This window comes from Anthonomus grandis, chromosome 11 (assembly GCF_022605725.1).
Source record: "Anthonomus grandis grandis chromosome 11, icAntGran1.3, whole genome shotgun sequence".
In the NCBI taxonomy this organism is placed as follows: Eukaryota; Metazoa; Arthropoda; class Insecta; order Coleoptera; family Curculionidae; genus Anthonomus; species Anthonomus grandis.
The window spans coordinates 8,174,968-8,187,623 of NC_065556.1; the positions used below are offsets into that span (position 1 = coordinate 8,174,968).

The 12,656-nt window shown below is 28.8% G+C and overlaps 1 protein-coding gene across 2 annotated transcripts; it reads left to right on the forward strand.

Moving 5' to 3' along the window:
* Positions 1-1,566: 1,566 nt before the first annotated feature.
* On the forward strand, positions 1,567-12,327 carry LOC126742297 (60S ribosomal protein L27). 2 transcript variants are annotated; one of them, XM_050448934.1, is made up of 3 exons: positions 1,567-1,702; positions 1,927-2,151; positions 12,097-12,327. In XM_050448934.1, the coding sequence occupies exons 2-3, from the start codon at positions 1,933-1,935 to the stop codon at positions 12,283-12,285; spliced, it is 408 nt and encodes a 135-aa protein (XP_050304891.1). In that variant the 5' UTR covers positions 1,567-1,702; positions 1,927-1,932; the 3' UTR covers positions 12,286-12,327. The 2 variants fall into 2 exon arrangements, with proteins under 2 accessions (XP_050304891.1, XP_050304890.1); XM_050448933.1 differs by lacking the exon at positions 1,567-1,702 and adding an exon at positions 1,709-1,868.
* Positions 12,328-12,656: the final 329 nt, after the last annotated feature.

The following is a 12,656-nucleotide window of genomic DNA, read 5'->3' on the forward strand; positions in this document are numbered from 1 at the left end:
AAAATTCGGGACACAGTTAAGATATTCTGGTTTAAAAGTAGGCATAGTTATTGGGTTTGAATTAAGTACTAAATTACTAGAAGTATTATTTAATGTTGAGACAACTGAAGCCGTATTAATATTTAAATTATATAAAGTTACGCTCAAATCGTCTTCATACGACATTTATATTTATATGAGCTCTACTTACATAAAAAAGGCGACGGGCATCTCTATAAGGGACAACTTCAGCTATTGCCTCCTTGCGTGAATGGACGATACTTGTTCAATCACCGATGAACCTCCAATGGTGTGCTGCTAAGCCATAGATCTGCGATAAATTCACACAACACCTCCACAGAATTTTCACCAAGTTTTAAATAGTCCGATAAATCGTTAAAACGAACGTCTCAATCGATAAATCCGTTCGCGCGATTCAATTGGACTTCGGACTATCCTACCGACTGCGCCACTTAAATTCTTAAACTCCCGAACTTCCTTTTTAAAAACAATTTATTAATTAAAATTTATAAAAAATTTACAAAAAGTATATGCTACATGAATAACGGGCTACAATTGACTAGTTGAAAAATGGCGGACACATTGTTTCGGGAGAACTGCAGGGTCAGCATCTGGGCTTCTGTGTAGTTTACAGGGTAGCTCGTCACATAACTCATGTAATAGTGGTAAATCAGTTTTTTGAAAGGTGGCCAAAATGTTAAATATGGTGGGTATAATACTACCCACCATCTTCTCAAGAAACGATTTAAAATACATGACTTTTATTGAACCCAGTTATAAGTAGATATGTCAATAATGCCTTTGGTTTTGCACTTTCCCAATTTAATTACTGAAAATAACTACAATAGCAGAGACAGAGAATGACTCCTTTTGCTCAACAGTTTGGGAGACTTTGAAAAAAAAGGATTTTCATCTTTTTTGGAAATATGTTTCTAATTTAAAAAAGTGTATTTTTAAAAGAGTATTAAAAATTTTTTCCAACTGTTTTAAAGCTTGTACACCATATTCAAATTTTGCCACATAGTAGTACTTGTGTCGAAAGAGTTTTTTCGGTTATAAATTTAAATAAAACAAAAACTCGAAATAGATTAAGTTCTAATTTTTTATCAGGCTTTTTGCACTTAAAAAAATCATTTACTTACCTTTAATTGGGAAATAGATAAATCAATGGTAACCAATATGGGTACATTTATTTTATATAAACATCAGCGACAGCGTCTAGAAACCGATTCTGTAAATCTAATTCTTTTATCTTCAGAAGAAGAAAACTAAGTATCATGTTTTTTATTGGTGTGCGTGTGTTTTCTATGCTTATTCCCCTTATGTTATTTTTAAAATTAATTAAGTATTTTTTTCATAATCAAAACGTCAGTTTATCAAAAACTTACTTATGTAGGGTTATATTAAAGTAGGACAAAATATATGTATAATAAATATATATTATATTTCTTCTATTATTGTTTTATTACCGCATCGATTTTTTTCTATGATTATTATGTTATTTTATTCATGCCAGATAATATTTTATACAAAAATTATTGTAAATATAATTTATTTCCTAGGAAAGCAAGTCTACGGATTTCTACGGATATTTCGCACTGCTCCTACGGATTTCAGAATTCCAAAAGTTGGCAACACTGTTCTCAAGCGCCACCTACTTCGAATTTATTTAATTATTCTTTTTGACAGAATAACAAATCCCGTAAGTTGGTGTTTTTAAAGAATCTTAATTCATCTAGAAAAATACCTAATCATTTCCAAGCAAAACACTTTAGTTTGTTATTTGTATTCGTAAACGATATTTCCGTAAAAGTATTTTTCTTTAAAATCCGCTGTTTATTTCATTTTTGTGTATTTTTAATTTTTAGGTTAGAAACCTAATTTCACTTTCAGTTGATTTAGTTAACCAATATTTTCTTATTTTAGGCCAAAATGGGTAAGATTATGAAAGCAGGAAAAGTTGTTTTGGTCCTTGGAGGACGATACTCGGGACGAAAAGCCATCGTAGTAAAAACCTATGATGAAGGAACTGGAGACAAGCCCTACGGGCACGCTTTGGTTGCTGGAATCGACAGATACCCCCGTAAAATCCACAAAAGGATGGGCAAAGCTAAAATGCACAAAAGGAGCAAGATTAAGCCTTTTATCAAGGTGAGTTTTAGTTATACTAATAATTTATTATTCAACTAGTTTATGTTTTTTGATTAACCATTTGATCCTTTGCCCCTATAAAAGGTATTTTCTCTAATACACTGCTTAAAATTACATTAATAGTCACTATGTCTATTAATGTAATCTAACTTATAAAATAAATCCAACTCTCAGTGACAATTTCTATCTGCATACCATTCAATTAAATAAGGTATTTTATTGAATTGCCTAAATCTAAGGTTAGAGTAAGCTGATGTAGTGTAAATGTTAAGCTAATACTTCTCAATAAATTGTCCTACCTTTAAGGATGTGGAGTTTTTGAGTGTAAAGTTTTTTCCCACTGTTAACTATAAAAGGAACATTAGGTCATCTAAGTATAAAAAAAATTAATACATTTTTTGCATTGCACTAGGAATGTTTGTTCCAGCTCACTCTTTCAAACTATAGTGCTGAAAGATCAGATTTTGCCTTGAAACATGTTTAAAACTCATAATTCTTCATTAGGGAAAGAGAAGTTAAATGAACTTGGGTTGTTGACAGTAGTCCGATTTATTCCTGTCAATAACCGATTCCAAGCAGTCTATCGGTAATTACCGTTCCTAAATGGTATTAACCAAACATTTCTAAGAGGTTATAGTTATAACCTCATGAGATACCTGACGTCACCAATTAGCCCTTTATATGTCATCAATTTGGAACAGTAATTACCCACGTCCAGAGCTGTTTTCTAAATGTCAAAGATATTGAAATAAGTGCGGGAAAAAATAAAAACAAAAAATGATACAAAATTTATTATGGCTAATAAGTTTTCTTTTTTGATATTTATGTTTAATAACTAATTACATATAATATTAGTGGTGTCTGGGGTATTATTTAAAAACAAACAAAATGATCATAGTGACAGCTGACAAATTACAAAGTTACTTCAACCAAACACATCCAAGCAGATACGATTGGTTATGTTATAAAGGGACTGTTCAAGGTGAACCAAGGGCTTAACCATGGTTAAAACCGATAGATCGCTTGGAATCGGTTAATATGAATATCATGAAAATATTATCTGTGATTTTGCATCTGAAAAATCAAGATGCAAAAGCCTTGTGAATGTGAGTGGTGGAAAAAGGGGTTCTTGACTTAGCTATAATAATTTGAATAAAATAAATTATTTAAAGCATTGTTTTTTATTAATGTTTGTAATTCTCAAAATAATCAAGCACTTACTCAAACTCAAAAATGCTTTATTGTCAATATAAACATAGAAGTTGTAGACAAAGCCAATAGACTGTACATTAAAGAATTAAAAACAAGAACATAATTTAAAATAAAATAAAATTATATAAAACTTTGAAAAATACTTAAATGCTAATCATTAAAAAATTCACTTAAACTATACTACGCTTTACTAGCAAGAAATACATTTATTTACTCATTTTTTTTTTTGGTCTTTTGATTTAAATTAATTCTTGATTCTTATCCTAATTTAGTGTTGATTTTTTATTATTTATTTTCTCAAGTTCACTATTTTTTTTTTTATTATATAGCAATTCTTTTATAGTTTAGTTGCATGAATCTAATACAATTCATGCATTCATACATTTATATATTTAATTGATTTTCCTGTAACTGGGTATATGTAACCTGTTGGAAATAAAGCTTATTATTATTATTAAGAAATATTTTTGTCCTTGTACATAGGTTTTTTTCAGTCTTAAGTTGTCTTTTTTCTAGTGGAAGTTTATTAAACAGCTTTCTACCTCCGTATATGATAGAGCTACAGACAGTTCAAAATGAGGAATGGGTAGCCTCAGCAAATAATTTTGTCGCATATTATAGTGGAATTCCTGTTTATATTTCCTAAAAACTAAGCAAACTGTTTCCAAAATAAAGATACAACACAGGGGTTAAATATTATGACTTACAAAAAGCGGGCGACATGAGTCACAAGGCTTGGCCCCACATAGATATCTAATGGCCCTTTTCTGAAGTACAAACACTGAACTAAATAGTGAATTTGAACATGAACCCCAAAAGCAAATTCCATATCGAAGGTGTGACTCGATAATCGCGAAGTATGCAGATCTGGCGATGAAGAAATTAAGACTGGTAGCAATAACCCTTAGGGCGTAGCAGCCTGATGCGACTTTTCTACATACATTCACAATATGGTCTTCAAATTTAAGGAACTTTTCTATGGAAAGACCCAAAAACTTACTGAACGGTGGCATGGTGATGGCTTCATTATTTAAACATATATCATTTGTATTACATTTAAAATTAAGGATATTTGTTTTGGAAACATTAAATGTCAAAAAATTTGCATCACACCAATCTTTTATTTTTAACAAATCTGCATGTATATTGGCCTCCATTTGAAAAACATCAGAGTCGTGCCAGAGGATTACAAAAAAAAATTATCAAAATCAAATTTTTTTCAATTTCGTGTTTGTGACCCAATATCTTCAATATTGCGGAGGGTTGTTGGGTTGGGTTAATATAAGTCGAAACGTCGACATTTAGGTAAACAGGTTTCTGTTTTATTTCTGACCCCACCCAACAACCCTCCACAATATCTCATTTTTTTGTTGAAAAAGAGTGGTAAGTTTTAAATTGCCTAGGGGCAGCAAAAGTTCAAATCCACAAATGACAACATCAACTTAATCGATGGGTTGCTTGAGTCAGTTATCTCAAGGTGATTAAGAATAGTGTGAAAGAGGATGCTGTGAAAAAATTATATATATAATATGCTTAAAATTATTCTGGTTTTACTTCCAAATTACAAAAAGATTCATTATATTATGGAAGTACTCATAATCATATAACAATGGTAGTCTAGACTTTCTAAAGGTTACTGTGCCATTACCAGAATGCTGTTTGGCCTTGAGAAAACCAAATTTGCTATATAACATTCTTTTTCAAGTTTAGGACTCGTAAAGATGTACCTTGCAAGGTCTTAGATTTTGATTTATAGGGTGGTAAAGTAACAAAAAACTATATGTTTTTCCATAACATTGAGACCCCTGCTGACAAGACAACTGTTGTCTATCACTCCATGTGTATTTAAATTAAATAAAAAATTGAAAAACATTTCAATTTACACCCTGTTTTATGTATTCAAAGTAACATATTCCAATAAATAAAAATATTTATTCAAACAAAAAAATTATTGCAGTGAGGTACACTTGGCACATAATTTTTCTTTGAGAAATTTGGGTGTCTCACATGTTTTTATTAAGCAAGATATATCCAAGGAACTTAATCTAGGGAACATGCAGTAATTTTTGAAAACATTTTTATTATCTCCAATAATGTTTACATGTGTATATTACAATTAAAACTCCCTAATTAATGCATGCAAGCATTGGTCATGAGAGTAACTATTTTACTTCTATACAGTAAGCCTATGCCTAAAAAGAAAACTAAGTATCAAGGAATATTTTAATTTTTTTGAAAAAATGGTTGAACACATCTTATATTTTCTGGCAATTCATTAAATACAAAATACCTTAAAAGAGTTTGCAATAGGATTTCCCAATCCTATGTTAGTTGTTGTATAGTTTTGATAAATGTTATTTACATTTCTTGTTGGATAATTATGTATCATATTTATAAAAGTAATATTTATATTAGATTTTTGCTTTTTGTGGTTAATTTTATATATTAGTTTACATTGTTCTATTTTTAGTATTTTATTTAACTTATTAAGATGTAATTCTTGATAAAGTGTATCTGTATGAGTAAGCCAGCCTATCATAATTAAAAAAAAATTATTAAATTTATTTTGAAAAGTTTTAACAGTAGTTAAATTAGTTTAAACACATTCTATGGAATTTTTCTATTTTTATATTTAACTGTGGTGTGTCTGTACATTCGTTTGTTATTATAATATATTTTGTTTTAGAGATGTTAACCTTTAAATCATTTAAATTACACCACTCATAGACCAATTTTAAAATATTATTTAATTTAACTTAAAGCTCATGTATTCATATAGTGAAATAAAATAAAGCATCATCTGCAAAAAGATAAGTTGTGCATTTTTTAACATAATCTATTAAATCATTAATGTATATTACAAATTACAATGGTCTTAATACACTACCTTATGGAACACCATATTTATTTATTAACGGTTCTGATAAAACATCATTAATTTTTAATACCTGTTGTCTATCTTTTAAATACATATTAAACCATTTCAAAACAACCTCCTCTAAACCTATACTTTTTAATTTTGTTATTAATCTCTTTCTATTGATGGTTTGAAATGCTCTTTTTAAATCCAGAAAAATGGCACCAGTAGCTATAAATTACAATCTATTTTTTTTCTCAATAAGCCAACACAGCCTGAACAGCAGTTTCGCAGTTAAACTTTTCTCTTAAACCAGATTGAAAGTCACTGATTACACAGTTATCATTAAGATTATTTCAAAGTTAACAAGCTGTGTATATATAACTTTTTTCAGTATTTTGTCCTAACAAACATAAAATTGTATTGGTCTTAGGCCATTAACTAAACTAGATTTATTTACTTTTGGTATTGGAATAACTGTTGATAATTTTAGTAGTTCAGGGATTTCACCAGTTTCAAGAGGACAATTTATTAAATTAAGCAGAGGTTGATATTAATTTTGTCAAAACTTATTTTATTTGCCATGTTAAACAAAATTTCTTTAGGTTCTGTATAATTAATTAAATTAAAATGATAAAATCTACTGTCCACAATCCTGGTTTACTAAGTCCTCTGCAATATTTGTTCTGTCTATGTCTAATACAATTTTATTTATACTGTCTATAAAATAGTGATTCAATTTGTAGTAATTCAATATATATGATATGTAAATTCATCACTTGGGTATAAATTTTGGTATAAATTCTTGCAAAGTTTTCCACATCTCTTTTGGATTTCCTTTTTTCCATATATTTTATCTTGCACCAAATCATTCTACCAAACTTTATATTTAGGATAAATTGTAACTATAACATTGAATGCATTTATTATGATACTAATAAATTCATTGTACTTTTCATTCATACTGCCATTATCAAAATTAAAATTGCGCTGTTCCCGTAGATTGGTTAAACTGATAAAATCAATGTATTTTCCTCTACTTTGCAAGATTTTTGGCTCTCTTGAATATACTTTGTTGTGCAAAATTTCAATTATTATTATTATTAGTGATCAGTGATTCTTGGACTTTCTAATACTGCAGCTTGAAATATATTCTGATGGTTAGTTAACAGTAGATCAATAATTGAATCCTTATCTCTATGTAACCTGGTTGTGTCATGTACAATATTAAATTAACTCAAATCAATTAAAATCTGTTTAAAATTTTCTGATTCCCGAGTTCTAAAATCAATATTAAAGTCACCAATTATGATGACAAAAGATTGATTATCAAGAATGCTTTCATCACACCATCCCAAAAAAAAAGTTTGGAACTCAACCCTTGAAGAACTAGGAAACCTAGTTGTAGTAGTAAGGGTGGGGGAGCTACAGCTCGGCAAGTAGGCCTAAACAGTCCCTTTTCGCCAACTCCAGAATCACCCATCCCTATGCCTCTACTCCCAATGCGCGGTCTTCACTGAGTCGGCCCATCCTTTTAATAAAGGTTTGCACGTTGTCCTAGTCCAGATCTTTTTTTTCTAACATAGTCTTTTTATTGTCACTATCCACTCTATACACATTATAACTAGCAGTGCCAATTTCTTTGTCCAAAATATTATCTGTTAAGCATGTTGTTAATAACTGCTTAACATCAATATCAATTGCTCAAACTCCCTGAAGCCTGTTTCAGTTTATAAAATCAATAACACATGTCTCAAACAATGCGACAATTACTGGATTTTTTTTAATGGTTAAGTCACAAATTTCATCAAAATGGGATGTTAAACTATATGCATTAAAATATACCAAAACAATATTATTATTTTTATCTATGACATTAAAATTTGGCCTAAACCCACTTCTAAAAAATTATCATTTGCAGGATTTACAGTAATTATTGATTGATTATTACAATTTGCCTCTTTCACCTGTTTTTAATTTAATTCAACATCTATAAACGAAGATGTAGTTGGTACATATACATATAAGGTTTGACTTACTTTACAATTACAAATAATCATGTCAATCTGCCGAACAATCGCCTTATTAAGTCGATTTCCAAATTGAATATTTATATCAACAAAAACTATTTTCCCCTCGCTATAATAGTCTAATCTATGGCCATAGCTTTTAAATTTGAGTATTCTACTAAATAAATAAACCGTCAGAGTGACGCCCATATTCGTCTGTCAATATTAAAATTTTACCATCATACTTATTTTGATCATTTAAACCTACTTGTAGATCAGATATCCTTGGAGTATTTTGATCGTTGCTATGGGTTGAAATTATTTCTTGTTTCAGATATTAAAGGTTTTTTTTAGTTTCATGCCACCCTTTTTTATATTATCTTCTAGGGTCCTAATTACTCCATTCAAGTTTTCCTGTGTAGGTTTATAGGCATCAATTTCCTTTAGTATTTTCTCATTGTTTTCTCTAAGTGTACTTTACTGTTATATTACTTCTTTGGTTTCCTTAATAATAGCTTTAAATTTTCTATCTTCTTTTAATTTTTCTTCTAAAACTGTTTTTCTTTGACTAAGCTATTTAATTAACTTTTTATAAATCTTGTGTACATCAGCATTTTCTTTGTTAGTACTTTTTGTCCGTAATATTAAGTAATTTTTTTTATTTCTGCAAATCTTTTTTATAGTTCTTGTTTTTTAATTTTACTTAATTTTTCTCCGTTATTTCTAGTTCTAGTTGATTATTCTTATTTTGTACCTCGATTTTTAGAACTTTAATTTTCTCAAAATATTTTTTCAATGTTTCCTGATTATTAGCTATATTTTCTTTCCCTGTAATGAGGATATTTTTTTCAATTAAAATAGACATGATTTTTGTTTTATTAGTAATTCATTATGGGAAGAGTTAATTAATTCCAGGATTCTTATATTTTCGTTGAGTTCCCACAATTTATTTCAAATAAATCTTTGTAATATTTGATTTTTGATTGATTTAAAATCATGTTGTCAAATGGAGGTTAGCAAGCTGTCTCTAATCTATGGTTTAATACACTTTTTTCTAGTATTTAAAGTTTTATATGAAGTTGGAAAATTGATAATTTTTTTAGTAAAAACCTTTGTGCATTCATTATTTTGTGAGCTGAATTCTCCATTCTAAATTGCCTGGGTTAGGATAGTTTAATTAGTTAAGCAATTTAATTTTAACTTTTTACATATTTGAGGTTTATTATTTTCAGTAATAGGTTTAGTAAAACATATATTTTATAAAATCAGATAATGATCTGAAAGACTTGCATTTAGAATAACTGAATTAGTTGTTAAAAATATTTTTACACTTTGTGGCAGTGTTTCTGTCAACTCAGTCAGTAAAATTAAGGCAGGGAGAAAACCGTTTTCACTAAGGTACTTTATATAGTTATTTAAATGTACGTTATAGATATCTGAATACAGTATCTTATAGATATATGGCTAAAGTTATGTGAATAGCACCACAGAAAATCTCAATATCACAAGTATTGTCTAGTTTATTACATAATAGCTCATCCAAATCCAGTAAAAACTGATCGATTTTTAAACAGTGGAAACGATATATTGCTGTTATGTCTATTTCAACTTAATTACTACACATAGTTACCCTTAAAAACTTGTGATTTTTAATTTCTATATTTAGATTATGTAATAATAAATCATGCTTTATATACAGAATACAGCCATGACACTTATTAATAGTACTATTATTATAAACAATTTGGTATATATATTGAAGTTGTTGACATTTTTTATACCAGTTTCAGATAAAACAAAACTTTTATCCAAGAATTCTAAATATACATTAAAACTATCAAAATTCTTTCTTATGATTATATTTTTATCTTTTTGTGAATAATATTAAATTAATTAATATTGTGAAAAATATGAATAATATTAAGATCTTTATGACAATTATTAAAAAACTGTACCTCTTTAATATTATTACAAAAGTATGTTTCTTGACTTATAAAACTATTTAATTAAATTTGTTTACCCTAACTAATATGATTTATGAGAGTTTTTTATTTCTCACATCAGTTCATATTCATGAACACAATCATGGATCCTTATAGGATCTTTACCTTGTTCTTGTCTATTGTAAATCTGGCCATTTTTATACCATATATACTTAACTTACAGCCAAGCTAAGTCGTCTTGTGCTTGTTAAAACAAACTTATTTCCAGGTTCGACTTGGAGATTTTTCGTCATTATTCCTTCTTTTTCTTACACACTTAATTCTGTTAAGTGTGGAAGTACGCAATATATATTTTTTAAATTGTATCACACATTCTAATGGTGTACCATTTTGAGGTTGCTTTGTGACAACAGATCATTTTGTTGGCAATAAAAGACATAATAATAATAATAATTATTATTATTATTATTGTTATTTGTTTTCTTAAGGACAGAAAGTTTAACAATCACAATAGGCTTGTTCTTCTTGGTGTTTTGAACAGCAACATTTTTGATGCAATTCGGCTACAGGGAAGGGATAGAACATTGAAATGCTAGAATTAGCAAACAACAACGTTTGAGTTCAACATATGCACAGGGGCAAGGGGAGTGTTTTGTTTACAAACATATTCATCGATTCTGTTGTCAAGTTTATACGCATTTGCAAAAGAGGAAATTTTCACCTATATACCAACACATCCAATAATGTTAATTTAACTTATTTATGTTAGATTTTGGATTAAAAATAAAAAATATAAATAGATATACGTTATTTTAAGCGCAAAAATAACATTCAAACTTCAAAGCAAACAAAAAATTATTAACATTCTTATTCCTAAAACCGCTTCTAAAAAATTTAAAATGGCAACACATCAGGCAAAGGCTCATGTCATCTTGACAAACTTTACTTTAATGAAGTACGTAATATTATTTATAATGAAATAATGGAAAAAAAAAACGCAACGATAATATTATGTATAATGTAAAGCATAATCTATCATGTATATATTTTTTTGACGACGTCACTGGTAAATATATTTGTGTCGGTAGAATCAACAATGCGATCGAGCGGCGTTGCAATGTGGTTGCCTAATTCTCTAATATACGTTATCTACATTCATTTAACTTTGCGCCTGTCAAAATAAGAGACAAATTTTTATGATATTATAAAATGTATTTTTTTGCCATTTTTAAATAAGCATTTGGCATTATTGCATCAGAGATATTGCAAGCAAACAAACTGCAAGATATTATTTTTGTGTTTAATTTCTTGCGGCACATTGCCCATTAGTCTATATTTTTGGGTCTTTCTTCATCATTTATGTCATTTAGGAATAAAATTGACTATTTAATTTCCGGTAATTCTTCCCTTAGAGATTGATTGGAGCTTTTCAGCTCTAATAGGAGATTTTTTAATAGAGAAATATCCCCTTGATTACTTGAGCTTGTCATGTTAGTATTTGAGCCTCTATTCTGATTTTGGTTGGTAAGTCAAAAGGAGAAAATTATTTATGACTCACTTGACTTAGCTCTAATATTGCTTTTCCCAAGCTTGACAGGTCCATAATTTTTAGGTTTCTATTTAACATCAACCTCATTTATATTTAAAGTAATAATATTAATTCATGGGGCTTTAAATATCAAAAATGTATCTTATTTTTTCATATCTAGCAGCAACTGTGACTAAGAAAGCAGTGGCTTGTCATTTTTTAAATCTCAAAATATTTAGTAGAATTCTCGCATTCAAGTGTAGTAGGTTATAGCTTTAAAAAAAAAAATTTGAAATAATTCAAGTTTGTGCTCATTGTGTAATATCTATTTCGTTTAATTATAAACTAATGAAATTAAGTTAAAAAGTTAGAAATTACCTGATAATACTTTTTCAGACTCTTAACTACAACCACCTTATGCCTACCCGTTATTCAGTGACAGACCTTACTGACGTAAAAGTTACCCCTAAGGACTTAAAAGACCCAATGAAGAGGAAGAAGGCTCGTTTCCAAACTAGAGTCAAATTTGAAGAGCGGTATAAGCAAGGAAAGAACAAATGGTTTTTCCAGAAACTGCGATTTTAGATTCATTTGTAAGGTCTTTTAAATAAAATAAAAACAGTAAAACGTGTCTATTTATTTCACCTTATACCAACACCACACAATTTTTGGTATTAAGACTATTTTTTTTTTGGGATCGTTTAACTGTGGGGACTTTATCATTTTTTTCTTAATTTCCTTGTCTTATATATATATATATACACTTCTTTCTATCAAGTCGAGATCCGATCATATCGTGGACTACCTGAGATCCACCTGAAGCCCTTAATATATGGAAGCAATAATTTGTTAATATATTTAACAAAGTGGTTCAATTAATGGGATCATGAGAGGGGTAGATTTTTTCAACCCCTTTATATATACCATGTATATATATCAACCCGAGATCCACTAAA